This window comes from Prorops nasuta, unplaced genomic scaffold (assembly GCF_024137725.1).
Source record: "Prorops nasuta isolate Cenicafe-Biocafe unplaced genomic scaffold, Cenicafe_Pnas_1.2 PNAS00008, whole genome shotgun sequence".
Taxonomy (NCBI): Eukaryota; Metazoa; Arthropoda; class Insecta; order Hymenoptera; family Bethylidae; genus Prorops; species Prorops nasuta.
The window spans coordinates 205,440-224,332 of record NW_027116805.1 but is presented as its reverse complement, the minus strand read 5'-3'; the positions used below and the strand labels follow the sequence as shown (position 1 = coordinate 224,332).

Sequence of the window (18,893 nt, the reverse complement as noted above, 5' to 3'; positions counted from 1 at the left end):
ACAATGGGAAATTAAATCATATGTAGCTCAGGCATCAGATAGTGTAGTAATGAATTAAATAATATAATTCAACCCGGGAAAGAAAACTATAGTATAATTAACGGGAATCCGTATACCGACATTACATAGCGAAAACTATTTCGCATGCAACGTCGTCATTTGTTGACGGATTGTAAAGTTATTACAGGTTTTTGGAAATGCCAGAAGCTTATCTACTAAGTTACGTTAGGAAAATTAACAAAAAATGAAAAAAAATTTTTGTTTAAATAAATATATTAACATTATTGAGAAACAACAATTAAATCGCAAAATCCCCCAACGTACTTTACTAGATAATGTTCATACGTTTCCAAAAAGTCCACAAAAATGTAAATCTGTCAAGAAATGACGATGCTGCATGCAAAATTTGGAAACGTATGAACATTATCTAGTAAAGTACGTTGGGGGATTTTGCGATTTAATTGTTGTTTCTCAATAATGTTAATATATTTATTTAAACAAAAATTTTGTTTCATTTTTTGTTAATTTTCCTAAGGTAACTTAGTAGATAAGCTTCTGCATTTCCAAAAACCTGTAATAACTTTACAATCCGTCAACAAATGACGACGCTGCATGCGAAATAGTTTTCGCCCTGTAATGTCGGTATACGGATTCCCGTTAAGGTGTGGTGTGCTCTTGGCACTTCTACAAGATTCCCAAAGATCAGAAAATTATTTCGAATCAATTACTAATCGGAAGGGATCTTGTAGAAGTGAGCCCCCCCACCACGACAAGGTGGCACACCGTCGGGGAGGGAGGCGGCGCCGCCTCACCTGAAACAAAAAGAAAACAAAAATATACTTGAAAAAACGAGTATTCAACCCGAAATGTGGAATGATTTTCAAGGAAAATATTCCCACATTTCAGATTCAAATTAGGAATTTCAAGGACAGACAAAGATATAAATTAATAAAGCATGCTATAAAAAGTGAATGAATAGAGAAACTAACTAAATTGTTACTTCTTTCCAGCGGTTAATTGAAAAGCTTCCTCCTCTCGAGCGTGAATGTTAATTCACACAAAGGTCAACCAGATCATGACTGATACTCTCCTCAGTGACTAATTACCCTTACATTCTTTATCCCTTGGTGTGGATCCGAGTTGTCACACGAAGAACTACTACGTCGAGGAAACGATTTACACATCAATAAAGATGGACCCCTATTAGGTGAACTTAATGAGCCAACGTCGAGAGTCCACAAGGACAAAGTAAGTAAGGGTTGATAGTCGCTGAAGGAGGATCAGCCCGAGCCAGTTGACACTCGAGAGTCCACTTCTCAATAAACACCTGTACTTGAATTAACAATGAATGAAAGTAATAAAAGTAAATTTGCCTATCCTTGAAATTATTTAAATAAATGTGGACTTAAGTAAACGGAGAGTGTTTACTTCCTACTCCTTGGTAGCCTTGTCCTATAAGCGTCCTTCCTAAAACATAAATTAAATTAAACAAGTATGAGAAATAAGAAAAGAATGTATTTGCCTGTACGTCTTCCTCCAACGACGGCTCGATTCCGAATGATGGTTTGATTCACTCCAACCCAGGGTGGCAATGGCGCATGATTAGTGTCGGTTCGTGTTGGATTTATGCCGACAATCGACAATGTGGTCACTACCCATGGTCCTCTCCCGATCCAACTGAAACAGAAAGAAAACAAAAATATACTTGAAAAAACGAGTATTCAACCCGAAATGTGGAAGGATTTTCAAAGAAAATATTTCCACATTTCAGATTCTAATTAGGAGTTTCAAAGACAGACAAAGATATAAATTAATAAAGCATGCTACAAAAAGTGAATGAATAGAGAAACTAACTAAATTGTTACTTCTTTCTAGCTGTTAATTGAAAAGCTTCCTCCTCTCGAGCGTGAATGTTAATTCACACAAAGGTCAACCAGATCATGACTGATACTCTCCTCAGTGACTAATTACCCTTACATTCTTTGTCCCTTGGTGTGGATCTGAGTTGTCACACGAAGAACTACTACGTCGAGGAAACGATTTACACATCAATAAAGATGGACCCCTATTAGGTGAACTTAATGAGCCAACGTCGAGAGTCCACAAGGACAAAGTAAGTAAGGGTTGATAATCGCTGAAGGAGGATCAGCCCGAGCCAGTTGACACTCGAGAGTCCACTTCTCAATAAACACCTGTACTTGAATTAACAATGAATGAAAGTAATAAAAGTAAATTTGCCTATCCTTGAAATTATTTAAATAAATGTGGACTTAAGTAAACGGAGAGTGTTTACTTCCTACTCCTTGGTAGCCTTGTCCTATAAGCGTCCTTCCTAAAACATAAATTAAATTAAACAAGTATGAGAAATAAGAAAAGAATGTATTTGCCTGTACGTCTTCCTCCAACGACGGCTCGATTCCGAATGATGGTTTGATTCACTCCAACCCAGGGTGGCAATGGCGCATGATTAGTGTCGGTTCGTGTTGGATTTATGCCGACAATCGACAATGTGGTCACTGCCCATGGTCCTCTCCCGATCCAACTGAAACAGAAAGAAAACAAAAATATACTTGAAAAAACGAGTATTCAACCCGAAATGTGGAAGGATGTTCAAAGAAAATATTTCCACATTTCAGATTCTAATTAGGGATTTCAAAGACAGACAAAGATATAAATTAATTAATAAAGCATGCTACAAAAAGTGAATGAATAGAGAAACTAACTAAATTGTTACTTCTTTCTAGCTGTTAATTGAAAAGCTTCCTCCTCTCGAGCGTGAATGTTAATTCACACAAAGGTCAACCAGATCATGACTGATACTCTCCTCAGTGACTAATTACCCTTACATTCTTTGTCCCTTGATGTGGATCTGAGTTGTCACACGAAGAACTACTACGTCGAGGAAACGATTTACACATCAATAAAGATGGACCCCTATTAGGTGAACTTAATGAGCCAACGTCGAGAGTCCACAAGGACAAAGTAAGTAAGGGTTGATAATCGCTGAAGGAGGATCAGCCCGAGCCAGTTGACACTCGAGAGTCCACTTCTCAATAAACACCTGTACTTGAATTAACAATGAATGAAAGTAATAAAAGTAAATTTGCCTATCCTTGAAATTATTTAAATAAATGTGGACTTAAGTAAACGGAGAGTGTTTACTTCCTACTCCTTCGTAGCCTTGTCCTATAAGCGTCCTTCCTAAAACATAAATTAAATTAAACAAGTATGAGAAATAAGAAAAGAATGTATTTGCCTGTACGTCTTCCTCCAACGACGGCTCGATTCCGAATGATGGTTTGATTCACTCCAACCCAGGGTGGCAATGGCGCATGATTAGTGTCGGTTCGTGTTGGATTTATGCCGACAATCGACAATGTGGTCACTGCCCATGGTCCTCTCCCGATCCAACTGAAACAGAAAGAAAACAAAAATATACTTGAAAAAACGAGTATTCAACCCGAAATGTGGAAGGATTTTCAAAGAAAATATTTCCACATTTCAGATTCTAATTAGGGATTTCAAAGACAGACAAAGATATAAATTAATTAATAAAGCATGCTACAAAAAGTGAATGAATAGAGAAACTAACTAAATTGTTACTTCTTTCTAGCTGTTAATTGAAAAGCTTCCTCCTCTCGAGCGTGAATGTTAATTCACACAAAGGTCAACCAGATCATGACTGATACTCTCCTCAGTGACTAATTACCCTTACATTCTTTGTCCCTTGATGTGGATCTGAGTTGTCACACGAAGAACTACTACGTCGAGGAAACGATTTACACATCAATAAAGATGGACCCCTATTAGGTGAACTTAATGAGCCAACGTCGAGAGTCCACAAGGACAAAGTAAGTAAGGGTTGATAGTCGCTGAAGGAGGATCAGCCCGAGCCAGTTGACACTCGAGAGTCCATTTCTCAATAAACACCTGTACTTGAATTAACAATGAATGAAAGTAATAAAAGTAAATTTGCCTATCCTTGAAATTATTTAAATAAATGTGGACTTAAGTAAACGGAGAGTGTTTACTTCCTACTCCTTGGTAGCCTTGTCCTATAAGCGTCCTTCCTAAAACATAAATTAAATTAAACAAGTATGAGAAATAAGAAAAGAATGTATTTGCCTGTACGTCTTCCTCCAACGACGGCTCGATTCCGAATGATGGTTTGATTCACTCCAACCCAGGGTGGCAATGGCGCATGATTAGTGTCGGTTCGTGTTGGATTTATGCCGACAATCGACAATGTGGTCACTACCCATGGTCCTCTCCCGATCCAACTGAAACAGAAAGAAAACAAAAATATACTTGAAAAAACGAGTATTCAACCCGAAATGTGGAAGGATGTTCAAAGAAAATATTTCCACATTTCAGATTCTAATTAGGGATTTCAAAGACAGACAAAGATATAAATTAATTAATAAAGCATGCTACAAAAAGTGAATGAATAGAGAAACTAACTAAATTGTTACTTCTTTCTAGCTGTTAATTGAAAAGCTTCCTCCTCTCGAGCGTGAATGTTAATTCACACAAAGGTCAACCAGATCATGACTGATACTCTCCTCAGTGACTAATTACCCTTACATTCTTTGTCCCTTGGTGTGGATCTGAGTTGTCACACGAAGAACTACTACGTCGAGGAAACGATTTACACATCAATAAAGATGGACCCCTATTAGGTGAACTTAATGAGCCAACGTCGAGAGTCCACAAGGACAAAGTAAGTAAGGGTTGATAGTCGCTGAAGGAGGATCAGCCCGAGCCAGTTGACACTCGAGAGTCCATTTCTCAATAAACACCTGTACTTGAATTAACAATGAATGAAAGTAATAAAAGTAAATTTGCCTATCCTTGAAATTATTTAAATAAATGTAGACTTAAAGTAAATGGAGAGTGTTTACTTCCTACTCCTTGGTAGCCTTGTTCTATAAGAGTCCTTCCTAAAACATAAAATAAATTAAACAAATATGAGAAATAAGAAAAGAATGTATTTGCCTGTACGTCTTCCTCCAACGACGGCTCGATTTCGAATGATGGTTTGACTCACTCCAACCTAGGGTGGAAATGACCGCATGAAAGGTGTCGATTCGTTATAGGGTTTATATCGTTATTGGATACGGGGTCATTAACCATGGTCCTCTAGCGCTCGACCTGAAACAAACAAAAAAATTAGAATAAATTTGGAAAAATAACGAGAATTCAACCCGCAATGTGGAAGGATTTTCAAGGAAAATATTCCCACATTTCAGATTCTAATTAGGAATTTCAAGGACAGACAAAAATATAAATTAATAAAGCATGCTACAGAAAGTGAATGAAAACAGAAGCTAACGAAATTGTTACTTCCTTCCAGCGGTTAATTGAAAAGCTTCCTCCTCTCGAGCGTGAATGTTAATTCACACAAAGGTCAACCAGATCATGACTGATACTCTCCTCAGTGACTAATTACCCTTACTTTCTTTGTCCCTTGGTGTGGATCCGAGTTGTCACACGAAGAACTACTACGTCGAGGAAACGATTTACACATCAATAAAGATGGACCCCTATTAGGTGAACTTAATGAGCCAACGTCGAGAGTCCACAAGGACAAAGTAAGTAAGTGTTGATAGTCGTTGAAGGAGGATCAGCCCGAGCCAGTTGACACTCGAGAGTCCACTTCTCAATAAACACCTGTACTTGAATTAACAATGAATGAAAGTAATAAAAGTAAATTTGCCTATCATTGAAATTATTTAAATAAATGTGGACTTAAGTAAACGGACAGGCAATTAAGCCTTACTCGTTGACAGCCTTGCCCTATACTTGTCCCTCTTAAAACTTAAATAAATTAAGCAAGTATGAAAAGTAGAAAAATAATTAGGATATTTGTCAGTACGTCTTCCTCTGATGACGGTTTGACTCCAAATAATGGTTTGTTTTTCTCCAAGTGATGGAGAAAAGGGTACAGGGTTGGTATGAATTCCATATCGAATATATATCGAGATTGGACAGTTTTGCTACTAGGAATAGTCCTCTTCCACTCCACCTGAAAATAAGAAATGTTAATAAAATTTGAAAAAACGAGTATTTAACCTGAAATATGGAAGGTTTTTCAAAAAAAATATTTCCATATTTCATTTTATAATTTGGAATTTCAAGAACTGGCAAAAATGGAATTTAATACGAAGATACTACCAAAAACATACGATTATAAAAAAAGGGAAAATGGTATTTGATTCTAGTTATTAATTGAGATACATCTTTCTCTCGAGAGAGTGAACGTTAATTCAATTAAGATGTGCCTTTATTAGTTAAACTGGACATGTGGGATGATAGAATCTCCGAGGAAAATGAAGTTGAGGTGATTCCCTTTATTTTAAAAGGAATTAAGAAACCTGAAAATGATACCCTACCTAATACCGAAAACTATAATGACTATCTAATTCACAAAGCTAAAGAGCCTACATATAACGCCAATCTAAACCTAATGAAAAACAGAAAATACGCGCAAAATAGAAATAGACGATACGGAGGATCTGAAAAAACTTAAAAACAAAACAAGAAATGATTTTAACCGAAGAATGGCCAACTGTAACCTACTGATAGGTTTTTGGTCATTCTTTAGTTAATAAAAAAAATTTTCACGGTTTTACCCGTGGGACTCACTCATTCAGCGAATTCCCAGCCATAATTCATACATATTCTGCGACAATACCGAAGATGGGAATGGTGATGTTGATGGCGATGATAATGGCGTTTATGATGACGATGGAGATGAGGACACTGACGTTATGCACTCGCGAAAAAATTATTTTTAAACGGCACTGCGCGAATTCTTTTTAAGGTACACTTCTCGCGACAACCGCACCACGCGACGAGCACATCACGACTGACACTACGAGACTCGGATTATTCAAAAGGCACTACGCGACGCGATTTATTTTTAACGTTACACTACCGGGACAACCGCACTACGCGACGAGCAGTTCACGACTGTCACTACAAATTCTAATTTTTAAATCAGCTGTGCGCTACGCGATTTCTTTTAAACGTACACTACGCGGGAGAACCGCACTACGCGACGATCAGTTCACGACTGTCACTACAGATTCTGATTTTTAAATTAGCAGTGCGCTACGCGATTTCTTTTTAACGTACACTACGCAGGAGAACCGCACTACGCGACGAGCAGTTCATGACTGTCACTACAGATTCTGATTTTTAAATCAGCAGTGCGCTACGCGATTTCTTTTAAACGTACACTACGCGGGAGAACCGCACTACGCGACGAGCACTTCACAACTCACATTTTGAGACACAAATTATTCAAAAGGCACTACGCGACGCGAGTTCTTTTTAACGTACACTACCAGGACAATCGCACTACGCGACGAGCAGTTCACGACTGACACTACAGACTCGGATTTTTAAAGCAGCTGTTCGCTACGCGATTTCTTTTTAACATACACTACGCGGGAGAACCGCACTACGCGACGAGCAGTTCACGACTGACACTACAGACTCGGATTTTTAAAGCAGCTGTTAGCTACGCGATTTCTTTTTAACATACACTACGCGGGAGAACCGCACTACGCGACGAGCAGTTCACGATTGACACTACAGACTCGGATTTTTAAAGTAGCAGTGCGCTACGCGATTTCTTTTAAACGTACACTACGCGGGAGAACCGCACTACGCGACGATCAGTTCACGACTGTCACTACACAGATTCTGATTTTTAAATTAGCAGTGCGCTACGCGATTTCTTTTTAACGTACACTACGCAGGAGAACCGCACTACGCGACGAGCAGTTCATGACTGTCACTACAGATTCTGATTTTTAAATCAGCAGTGCGCTACGCGATTTCTTTTAAACGTAAACTACGCGGGAGAACCGCACTACGCGACGAACACTTCACAACTGAAACTTTGAGACACAAATTATTCAAAAGGCACTACGCGACGCGATTTCTTTTTAACGTACACTACCGGGACAATCGCACTACGCGACGAGCAGTTCACGACTGACACTACAGACTCGGATTTTTAAAGCAGCTGTTAGCTACGCGATTTCTTTTTAACATACACTACGCGGGAGAACCGCACTACGCGACGAGCAGTTCACGATTGACACTACAGACTCGGATTTTTAAAGTAGCAGTGCGCTACGCGATTTCTTTTAAACGTACACTACGCGGGAGAACCGCACTACGCGACGATCAGTTCACGACTGTCACTACACAGATTCTGATTTTTAAATTAGCAGTGCGCTACGCGATTTCTTTTTAACGTACACTACGCAGGAGAACCGCACTACGCGACGAGCAGTTCATGACTGTCACTACAGATTCTGATTTTTAAATCAGCAGTGCGCTACGCGATTTCTTTTTAACGTACACTACGCGGGAGAACCGCACTACGCGACGAGCACTTCACAACTGAAACTTTGAGACACAAATTATTCAAAAGGCACTACGCGACGCGATTTCTTTTTAACGTACACTACCGGGACAATCGCACTACGCGACGAGCAGTTCACGACTGACACTACAGACTCGGATTTTTAAAGCAGCTGTGCGCTACGCGATTTCTTTTTAACATACACTACGCGGGAGAACCGCACTACGCGACGAGCAGTTCACGACTGACACTACAGACTCGGATTTTTAAAGTGGCAGTGCGCTACGCGATTTCTTTTAAACGTACACTACGCGGGAGAACCGCACTACGCGACGATCAGTTCACGACTGTCACTACAGATTCTGATTTTTAAATTAGCAGTGCGCTACGCGATTTATTTTTAACGTACACTACGCAGAAGAACCGCACTACGCGACGAGCAGTTCATGACTGTCACTACAGATTCTGATTTTTAAATCAGCAGTGCGCTACGCGATTTCTTTTTAACGTACACTACGCGGGAGAACCGCACTACGCGACGAGCACTTCACAACTGAAACTTTGAGACACAAATTATTCAAAAGGCACTACGCGACGCGATTTCTTTTTAACGTACACTACCGGGACAATCGCACTACGCGACGAGCAGTTCACGACTGACACTACAGACTCGGATTTTTAAAGCAGCTGTGCGCTACGCGATTTCTTTTTAACGTACACTACGCAGGAGAACCGCACTACGCGACGAGCAGTTCACGACTGTCACTACAAATTCTGATTTTTAAATCAGCAGTGCGCTATGCGATTTCTTTTAAACGTACACTACGCGGGACAACCGCACTCCGCGATGAACACTTATCGACTGACACTTCGAAACTCGGATTTTTTAAACGGAACTGCGCGCGACGCGAATTTTATTTCAACGTATACTACGCGGGACAACCGCACTCCGCGACGAACACTTATCGACTGACACTACGAAACTCGGATTTTTCAAACGGCACTGCTCGGCGCGAATTTTATTTCAACGTATACTACGCGGGACAACCGCACTCCGCGATGAACACTTATCGACTGACACTTCGAAACTCGGATTTTTTAAACGGAACTGCGCGCGACGCGAATTTTATTTCAACGTATACTACGCGGGACAACCGCACTCCGCGACGAACCGTTATCGACTGACACTTCGAAACTCGGATTTTTTAAACGGAACTGCGCGCGCGACGCGAATTTTATTTCAACGTATACTACGCGGGACAACCGCACTCCGCGACGAACACTTATCGACTGACACTACGAAACTCGGATTTTTCAAACGGCACTGCTCGGCGCGATTTTTATTTCAACGTATACTACGCGGGACAACCACATTTCGCGACGAACACTTATCGACTGACACTACGTAACTAGGATTTTTCAAACGGCACTGCGCGACACGCGAATTTTATTTCAACGTATACTACGCGGGACAACCGCACTCCGCGATGAACACTTATCGATTGACACTTCGAAACTCGGATTTTTCAAACGGCACTGCGCGACACGCGAATTTTATTTCAACGTATACTACGCGGGATAACCGCTCTGCGCGACGAACACTTATCGATTGACACTTCGAAACTCGGATTTTTCAAACGGCATTTCGTGGCGCGAGTTTTATTTTAAGGTATACTACTCTGGAAAACCGCACTCCACGACGAGCACTTATCGACTGACACTACGAGACTCGGATTTTTCAAACGACACTCCTCGACGTGAAATTTTTAAACGCGCTCTCTCACTCTTTAGTGAAGTCGCTAACCGTAACAGAAATAAATTATTGCATGTAATTTTATAGAGTTAATTTTAATTTATTTAACTTTAATATAATTAAAGTAAAACTGGCAGGGTTTAACAGTCTTTGAGGCTTCTGTCTTTATTCGCTGCAGCACTCACACACACATACACAATAGATACGCTCCGCACTGACTGTAGTCACAAATTTTCTATTTATTACGCGAATTACACACAGATAAAAGCTTTTATTTTCATCACACACTGCATTCATTACTATATATTCTATTAAAATATCCCAACTGCATTACTTAAATTTCCCTCTTGACATAATTAAATATGCGGAAATTATATAGAAAAGTTAAGTTTAATTTTTAAACAATTTATTGTCACCAATGCCGAATACTTATAATTGCACAACACTATTAAAAAATTTTAACCAGAATTTTAAATTTATTTAGAAATTAATAATAATTAATAAAATCTTAAATAAATTTAAATTGTTTGTATAAAAATAATAAAAGCTAATTAAATTTATTTAAATTTTATAAAACGCGGCACAATTTTATTAATATTATAAAATAAATAGCTCATATGTGATGAAAATAAAACATTAAATTATTTTTAATCGCGACTCATTTAAACTAAATGTCAGTACTCAGTGGTTACGAAAAACCACAACGCGGGATCCACTGACGACCGGTACGCGGATAATTGATAACTGAGTTGATGTACCCGCTACGCGAGAGGGCTATGCGGAACAGGTATCGCTTATTGTGGGCGGGTTAATTAGCAATCGCACCTGATTGGTTGCAATTTGAGATATTCCCCAAATCAGTTGCGACTGCTATCGGTATGAGTAGGATCTCTTTCACCAACTTTTAAAATGATTATTTTGCCAAGTACGGATTGACCATTTTTTCGAAAATACTTATGCTAATACATTGCAATGTTAACAATTTTATATCATATGGCAAATTTAGCGTTTTAAAAGCCAGTGAAAAAGAATCTTAACGAGTAGTACCTGTCCCGGATGGTATTTTTTGAAGCGCGAGTTTCAGTTTATCTATCAAATTTCCGCGTATGAGTTGTCAGTAAATGGCGCTGTTTCTTTATATAATCACTGACATTTATTTCGCATTAGTCGCGATTAAAAATAATGTAGTGTTTTATTTTCATCAAATACGTGCTATTTTATTATTATGTTAATAAAATTTTACCGCTCTTTAATAAATCTATGTAAATTTAATTAAAATAAATTATTTTGTTACAGTTTAATTAATTTTAAGTAAATTTTCATTCATTATTATTGATTTTATATAATACAATAATTTAATGGAATACTGTATGTGATGAAAATAAAAGCTTTCATTTGTAAAAGAAGTGTAATAATTAGAAAACTCGTAAAAATTGTCAGTGTGCAGCACACGCGTGTGCGTGTTTAGTGCTTGCACGATTAAAAGTAGAAGACTCAAGGACTCTCTTAACCCATAATTCTCATCATTTTATTTTGAAGTTAAATGAACTATAAAATGAACTCACTACAGTTTAATAAAATAATATTTGTTATACATTAGACGATCTTATTCTAAAATGAATGCGCGTTTAAAAATTCCACGCCGTGTAGTGACATTTAAAAAATTCGTGTCGCGTAGTGCCGTTTAAAAATAATTCTTTTGTAAGTGAATATCGTCATTATATATGCTGTTTTGCAATTAATTTACAATAAAAAATGTAGTTAATAAATATTTTAAAACATCTGCATGTTATAATAAATGATGTTCTGTTAAACAAATGTCTGCATTTATACTATTTATAGTTCCCGCTTACATCTGACGTGTATAACGAAATTTACCGAGCTCAGACGAAGTTTTTTATAAGTTTTTTTAATAGTGTATAGACACTGTGAAAAATTGATCGCCGTCTTTGAAATTCGTAGAGAAAGTACGAAGTGAAGTTAACTGAAAGTTCGCCGAATCAATTTCCCATGGTGTATGTAGTGCACAGTGGGAAATCAGTGGAAAATTGAATCGTGTGTAGTTCAGCTAGCTTCACTCTGTAATTTAACATGGAAAATGATTACTATACACTATAGCTGAAAGCACACACGATTCAATCTATAGTGTAGTATATACATACGAACGAAGCAAGCGAGTGAGTTAGGTGCGCGAAGTAAAAGCGCTGGTCTTTTTAATGCGATTCCTAAAAGCATCGAAAAATTATGGGAAAGCCATACCTGGCGATTACTGTACAATGACCAGTATAATGGCGTCCCCTGATGCATTTGGGAACCACGTTATAAAGTCCCTCACCATCGGCAACTCAAGACGGAAAGCGCGAGTTTGCATACAATTTAGATTAAAAAATCTTTGAACAATAAAATTTAAAGTTTTTTTAATCTAAAATGTATGCTAGCTCGAGCTTTACGTTTTGAGTTATCGATGGTGAGGGGCTTCATAACGCGGTTCCTAAATGCATCAAGGGACGTCATATAGCCTGTCAGTTGTCACGAGTCACGACGCTTACTACAATACCATAGGTCACTTTTCAGCAGAAAGGTAACAAGTTTGTTAATTATGACCGCCGCCATTTGCGGCTCTTCTATTATCCTGAATAGCTGATTGGTCGTACGTAAGTTAAGTGCTGCGTCAATCAAACGCGATTGCTTGTGAGATCGCTCGCTAATAGAGCAGATGATGTGCTTCTAGAATAGTCCGCGGGTAATGTGACAGGATCAACAAGCAAGACGGGTACAGCTTCGAAGGTTAAAAAAGAGATTGTTTATAAATTTAGAAGATCATATTACAATTATTTTGTCTGTACCATTTCATACATTTGTAATGGAAACCGAAAAGCATTTAGAGCTTCACGAAGATTGGAAAAAACGAGTAAGTTAAATCGTCAATTATAAAAATAATATCAAAATGAAGTATTTTCTCTTGTTCATGCAACCTGCAGTAGTTTGTAAAAATCTTTGTCTTGTGCGAGATCATTTTTAATTTTACATGACAAGAGCGCAGTCCTTTCTTCCTTTACTAATGATTATTAATTTGTTTTAATTAAAAATCAGTTTACATAAGGGTCTCAATTGATTTTATTTGAATAGGCATTCCTAGGCCCGCTTCCTGGTGGATTTTTAAGAATAGAAAATCAAAGTACACAGGAACAGCAGGAAGCAGCTGATCGACAGGCTGCACTTTCCCTTCATCAAATGCAAATGTTGAATATGCAGTCTGCTCATGAAACATTTATGGGTAGACTTAGCATTACCATATCTCAGGTTACAGAATGTTAATATTGTATATTCCCAAGAAACTTCTTTTAATCGAATGCATTTCAAAAACGATAAATGTTCTTTAGGCAAAACTTGTTCGTAATTATGGTTTGGCAAAGATGGATCCTTATGTTAGATTACGCGTTGGCCATGTAGTTTATGAGACTCATACAGCCTCGAATGGTGCGAAAAACCCACATTGGAATAAAGTTATTCAATGGTAGGCCTTCTTTACTTTTATCATCCGATGAAATGTTGCAATTTTTACTAAATACTATATCTTCTTCTCAGTCTTTTACCACCAGGAGTTACCAAGATTTACATAGAAATTTATGATGAACGTTCTTTTACAACAGATGAGCTTATTGCATGGGGTCATGTAGAAATTCCTCCTCAAGTTATACAAAGAGGAGAGACTCACGAAGATTGGTATACGCTTAGTGGAAAGCAAGGTGAAAATCTGGAAGGAATGATTAATTTAGTGTTTAGCTATACGGTATGCATTAAATATAGCTTCAAATTTTTGTTTTTTACTTAATCTAAAATAAACAGATTCATTCGAGTTCTTCAATTTGTTATTTTAGAATAAGTGTCATCCGTATATGGCTACAGCACCAATAGCAATGGTACCTTCTGCAACAATGTTCAATATGGTTCCATATGCCCCTGTTAATGTTTACACAGCACCTCCTACGCAATTTTCGGCTCCTCCTGCAAACCAGAATCCAAATGTCAATCCAGAAGTTGAATTAACACAGGTATTTAATCTTGGCTTGCAGTTCTCTGTAACTTACATTCAACTTGAAAATTAATGTTCAAAATTTGTCAGTGTTACAAGCATATCCAAACTTTATTTAGTTACAATAGTATTGATTATTCGTATAAATAAATTAATATATTTTCGAAATATTTCTAGATCAGTGAAATGTTCCCCAATGTGGACAAGGAGGTGATAAAATCCGTATATGAAGCAAATAATGGAAGAAAAGATGTCACGATTAACGCGCTGCTTCAAATGTGCGAATAAGAAGTTTTGACATACATTCTGTACAATAAGATATTTTATCGTACTTCCAAAGCCATACTTGTATTTTATGTTAATGTGTATTTCATGTAAAATGTAATATATTTGTAAATTCCATATTAAGGATTATAAAAGTTATATATATATAAAAAGTAATAACATTTGAATGTTTTATAGAAAACTTTGTTTATTTGTAGTTTCATATACTTTATAAAGTATAAAAGTGTATAAAGTGTTAAAGTTTTCAATCTTATATTACACCTTCAATATATTTTATTTCTAAAAACAAAAATCTTTAATAACTAAAACCAATGCATTTGAGTAATATATTTTTCAGACCTTGGAATGCTATTGCTACTTGAGTACGAATAATAACAAATTTTATCATCTAGATATAATTGAAATAAGAATAGATTAACAAGACCACATGTAAAAATAGATACTTTGCCAATGTGGCAAATATTTTGCCATTGGCTCAGCAAGGAACCTAGCAAGAGGTACATTTGCAGAGAAATATTCCAACAACTTGTTAATTCTAATACGGCTGTATCTATCATAAAATGGAGACCTTACTAAATATAACAACAATGATACTTTTCTATGAAAAATTTCTGCTTTTTCCTCTTTGCTGTACTGCGTATATTTTGCCTCTTTAGTAAATAGTTCCAAACTAGAAATATTGACATTATTATATTAAGAAATAATATTTTTATTATCTAGCTCAATATCTATACCTTATTATGTCTAAAGCGAAAGCTACTAGCCATGGCTGCCAATGTTTTTGACCTTTTGTCGATATGCAAGCGAGATGAACCAGAGGTTTTATTATGTATAATGTCTGAAAAAAATTTACAAAATGCTTGGTTAATGTATGCAGCTATCTAGAAAAGCTGAATTATGTGCACAATTACCTCAGCAAATATTAATTTTCGTTTTGATACTTTATTGATATTATTATTTGACTCATTGTTTTTATTTAATAAGGGAGCCCATGTCCGCACTTGTATTGAATCGGTAGCTTTTATACTTCTTATCATAGAACCTGAACGTTTAAGAACATATCCATCTATTGTATTCACAATGTTGTTGCAATTTTCAGAATTTAATTTTTCTCTATTTAGTGGTGTAATAGGAGGAGTTTTAGTTAAACGCTCTTCATAAACATGAACTAGAAACAATCTTAAAATAGTTCTGTGAAATAATGCATATATATATATATTAAAACATTATTACTCTAATTGTGTTATTTAAATATTATTAAAATGAGCAAACTTCATTATTTGTAGAATACATATTATGATCCATTTTCCATTGTCTCCCCACAGTTTTTTAGCTGATATTTCATATAAAGCTTCTGTATATTCCAGTACTGTCAGCCAAATTTTAATTTTGGACTCAAATTGAGGTAGCTTCAAATGAGCATACTTGCTACTATATAGCATGAGATCATTCAACAAGACCAATAAATTTGGCATTGAATAAATGAACTCGGAATAGAAGCTAGAGCTACTGAAACGACCTGAAACAAAAATAATTAATGAATAAATCTATCATAGAAATAATAATAATTAGTCCAATGAAAAATATTTTCCAACCAGCTGTCAAGTATGATAAACACCTCACGGTACTTTCAATATCAACCACCAATTGTGGATTAGTTGTTATCCACTTTTTGTATGAGTCGACAAATGTAGAAATAGTATTATTTACAGCATTCAATGCCATTTTAATAGTTAATCAGAGGTTATGTCAATAAGAAACAACTTGCGAGTAATTCGTATCACTTGTTAGAAACAATAAGTTGATAAAAAAACATTCTGCTATACACTGGTTTTATAAGTTTTATTAAAAAAATAGGATGTAGATTTATAACCTGTACAGTAATAATGCATCATTCAATGGATATCTTTAAAATTTTTCCATCAAATCTACTACGTAAATTGTAAAGACAAATAAAACTACAGTAATATGTAAATATAATATGAATTATTCCTCAAGAATTAAACAACTGGATAAAATTACAATTTTACGATTACAACGCATGAGTCTGATCTGATCCCTGTCACTTCTCAGATGATGATGATTCTCAGATCAGGTATATCTGGTCCAGGTCTGGTGATGCCTGATGATGTAGGTACTGTAGGTAGGCCGTAGTCAGCCGTAGTAGTCGTTGGACTCCAATGACAATGTCAGTCGGCTCCAGTTCAGTTACAGCAATGAGCCAGGCGCAGGCCCCAGCCACAGGCGCCACAGCGCCCAGTGGCCACAGCCAGTAGAGTACATACAGCGCCAGGGCCGCTAGGTGTCCATGCAGGTGTGTCAGGTCAGGTTACAGGTACTTTCCTTCATTCGTAGTTCGTGTTCATACTTCCGGTACTTCCATTTATGAAATTATGAGTAATGACTCATGAGTCATGACTGAGCTCAGTGAGCTCAGCTGAGCTGAAGCTCTCGGCCTCTCGGCTCAGCTCAGGCCCTCAGGCGGTCAAGAAAATACATCAGTGGGACAGAGAAAAGAAAAGATGAGATATATAAAAAGGGGAGAGTGGAGAATCGTGCAAATTGCAAATTGGTGCAATGAATAATGCAAAACGCAAAAGAGATAAGGACGAGTAGTTCTGCGCAATTAATGGGGGAAAATGCCAGTCGAGTTGGTTAATGACAGTTAACAAGACGAGGCGGACGAGGCGAGGTATGCGGTTACGATTATGAACCAAATGATTAGAATGATAGGAGAAGGGGTACATACGGCCGTGAGGTTTAATGCTACGCCATAATATATTATACTAACTAAACGAATGGCATATAATCTGACACTACTTTGCCACAGAAGTTGTCTCTTTAGTCAGTATACAGAGGTTAAATTCTTCGCGGTTGCTCGCTATCTGCTAAAAAATAATAGTCTGTTAACCCTGAGTTACGCAAGTTAATAGCAAGATATTGTTTATACTCAGCGAAGGAATGTTTATGAAGGAACTGCAATAATTAAGATATTTTATCAAAAATTTATAGAAACTTAACATTTCTATAAAATGACTTTAGACGATTACAAAGACGTGGTTGGGTCATGTGCGGGAATTTCGACCATGGTTCATATGTTGTCCGGAACGTAAGTTTAATGTTATATATGTGTTTATTATTTATAGATTTTTCATAATAATAGCTGAGTTACGCTTACATGTTTAAAGTTATCAATATATATTCCATTCTTTAATTCACATATTTGATTTAATTCTATTTGGCCTTTCGCTTAACCAAACAAAACTTAATTCATTTGAATGTAAACACTTGGAGCAGTTTTCTTTATAATTTAAATAGTATTCTGTCTATTTTATAGATTGTTGTGTAAAAATATTTATCAAAGAAAAACATCAGAGGGGACTGATCCTATGCCATTTGTCGGTGGTATAGGAATGTAAGTAGGATATCCTGTACTTAAAAAAAAAAAAATATTTATCTTTTAGTACTGTTGCTGAAATCTTATTTTAAAGGGGTATACTAATGCTGCGTTATGCATGGATTCTTCAGGATCAAGCCATGATCTCTGTAAATGTTTTTGGAATGTTAGTTAACATCTTATACTTGACAATTTATTATATATATTCCCCTAAAGAGGTATACATATCAGTTTTTTTTATATAACAATTATCACTATACAGGGTTTTTTTTTAATATTAATCATTTCTGTTATAATGAAAAATGTAGCATAAAACAAATGCTTTAGTAGGCAAAATGGCATCTGTTGTAGCAGCCATTCTTGCATATGTTGAAATTGAAAATCCTGACAATATTGAATACAGGTATGGAATGATAGTAACAGCTATATTCTTTCTTCTGATTGCATCTCCTTTAATACATCTGGTAAGTTTTTATATTCATACATAACAAAAGAATGATATAAAAAGTTTAATCCAAATTTTCTTCGGTATTGCTTGAATTTTTAGAGTGAAATAATTAAAACAAAAAATACAGACATTCTACCATTTCCACTAATTTTTATGGGAACCTTTGTATCCAGTCAATGGCTGTTATACGGGTTTATTATCCAGAATAATTTTATAATTGTAAGTAATTTCATTATATCAATCTATAATTGGTTTTCATAAAATTTTTAAACAGTTCCAGAATGCAGTTGGCTTAATGCTTTTACTTGGACAATTGAGTCTCTTCGTCATTTTTCCATCTAATAAAGCAGACAAGTTTGTTAAGGATTCTAAACATGAATAATGATAATTTTTCACCAATTAGATTTATATGCTTGAAAACATACCTATTCACGCAGTAATATAATTTTTAGAATATACTTGTCAAAGTTACTACAATTTTTGAAAAATACATATTTTTATCAATCAAATCAATTAATTCTCACATAACAGTAGATAATAAAAGGCTGACCTTCATTCGCAAAAATGCTAATCATTCACTTATTTTACCTAAAA

At 36.4% G+C, this 18,893-nt stretch overlaps 3 protein-coding genes across 7 annotated transcripts; 2 read left to right on the top strand and 1 right to left on the bottom strand.

Annotated features, from left to right (window-relative positions):
• The first annotated feature begins 12,839 nt into the window (after positions 1-12,839).
• Positions 12,840-14,602, top strand: LOC136775471 (toll-interacting protein A-like). Its single transcript, XM_066730267.1, has 6 exons — positions 12,840-13,044; positions 13,263-13,436; positions 13,517-13,650; positions 13,722-13,926; positions 14,015-14,188; positions 14,347-14,602. The coding sequence occupies exons 1-6, from the start codon at positions 12,997-12,999 to the stop codon at positions 14,455-14,457; spliced, it is 846 nt and encodes a 281-aa protein (XP_066586364.1). The 5' UTR covers positions 12,840-12,996; the 3' UTR covers positions 14,458-14,602.
• Positions 14,603-14,623: 21 nt separating this feature from the next.
• Positions 14,624-16,629, bottom strand: Pex16 (peroxin 16). 2 transcript variants are annotated; one of them, XM_066730266.1, is made up of 6 exons: positions 16,477-16,629; positions 16,050-16,327; positions 15,727-15,973; positions 15,366-15,645; positions 15,189-15,292; positions 14,624-15,124 (listed from the first exon to the last, which is right to left on the bottom strand). In XM_066730266.1, the coding sequence occupies exons 2-6, from the start codon at positions 16,177-16,179 to the stop codon at positions 14,869-14,871; spliced, it is 1,017 nt and encodes a 338-aa protein (XP_066586363.1). In that variant the 5' UTR covers positions 16,180-16,327; positions 16,477-16,629; the 3' UTR covers positions 14,624-14,868. The 2 variants fall into 2 exon arrangements, with proteins under 2 accessions (XP_066586363.1, XP_066586362.1); XM_066730265.1 differs by having other exon boundaries at positions 16,050-16,625.
• A 118-nt stretch (positions 16,630-16,747) lies between these two features.
• LOC136775472 (sugar transporter SWEET1) lies at positions 16,748-18,854 on the top strand. 4 transcript variants are annotated; one of them, XM_066730272.1, is made up of 7 exons: positions 16,748-16,768; positions 17,497-17,563; positions 17,773-17,869; positions 17,946-18,069; positions 18,160-18,315; positions 18,399-18,518; positions 18,574-18,854. In XM_066730272.1, exons 1-7 carry the CDS (start codon positions 16,763-16,765, stop codon positions 18,679-18,681), a joined length of 678 nt encoding a protein of 225 aa, XP_066586369.1. In that variant the 5' UTR covers positions 16,748-16,762; the 3' UTR covers positions 18,682-18,854. The 4 variants fall into 4 exon arrangements, with proteins under 4 accessions (XP_066586369.1, XP_066586368.1, XP_066586366.1 ...); XM_066730271.1 differs by having other exon boundaries at positions 16,748-16,777; XM_066730269.1 differs by having other exon boundaries at positions 16,748-16,789.
• The last annotated feature ends 39 nt before the right edge of the window (positions 18,855-18,893 follow it).

Coding starts and splice junctions, on each gene's coding strand:
- LOC136775471 (XM_066730267.1), top strand. CDS start 12,997: ATGGAAACCGAAAAGCATTTAGAGCTTCACGAAGATTGGAAAAAACGA. Junction 13,045..13,262: donor ACGAAGATTGGAAAAAACGA/GTAAGTTAAATC, acceptor TTATTTGAATAG/GCATTCCTAGGCCCGCTTCC. Junction 13,927..14,014: donor ATTTAGTGTTTAGCTATACG/GTATGCATTAAA, acceptor TTGTTATTTTAG/AATAAGTGTCATCCGTATAT.
- Pex16 (XM_066730266.1), bottom strand. CDS start 16,179: ATGGCATTGAATGCTGTAAATAATACTATTTCTACATTTGTCGACTCA. Junction 15,974..16,049: donor TTTATCATACTTGACAGCTG/GTTGGAAAATAT, acceptor TTTTTGTTTCAG/GTCGTTTCAGTAGCTCTAGC. Junction 15,125..15,188: donor TTCGCTTTAGACATAATAAG/GTATAGATATTG, acceptor CAATATTTCTAG/TTTGGAACTATTTACTAAAG.
- LOC136775472 (XM_066730269.1), top strand. CDS start 16,763: ATGCAGGTGTGTCAGGTCAGGTTACAG. Junction 17,870..17,945: donor TTTGTCGGTGGTATAGGAAT/GTAAGTAGGATA, acceptor CTTATTTTAAAG/GGGTATACTAATGCTGCGTT. Junction 18,519..18,573: donor TCCAGAATAATTTTATAATT/GTAAGTAATTTC, acceptor ATTTTTAAACAG/TTCCAGAATGCAGTTGGCTT.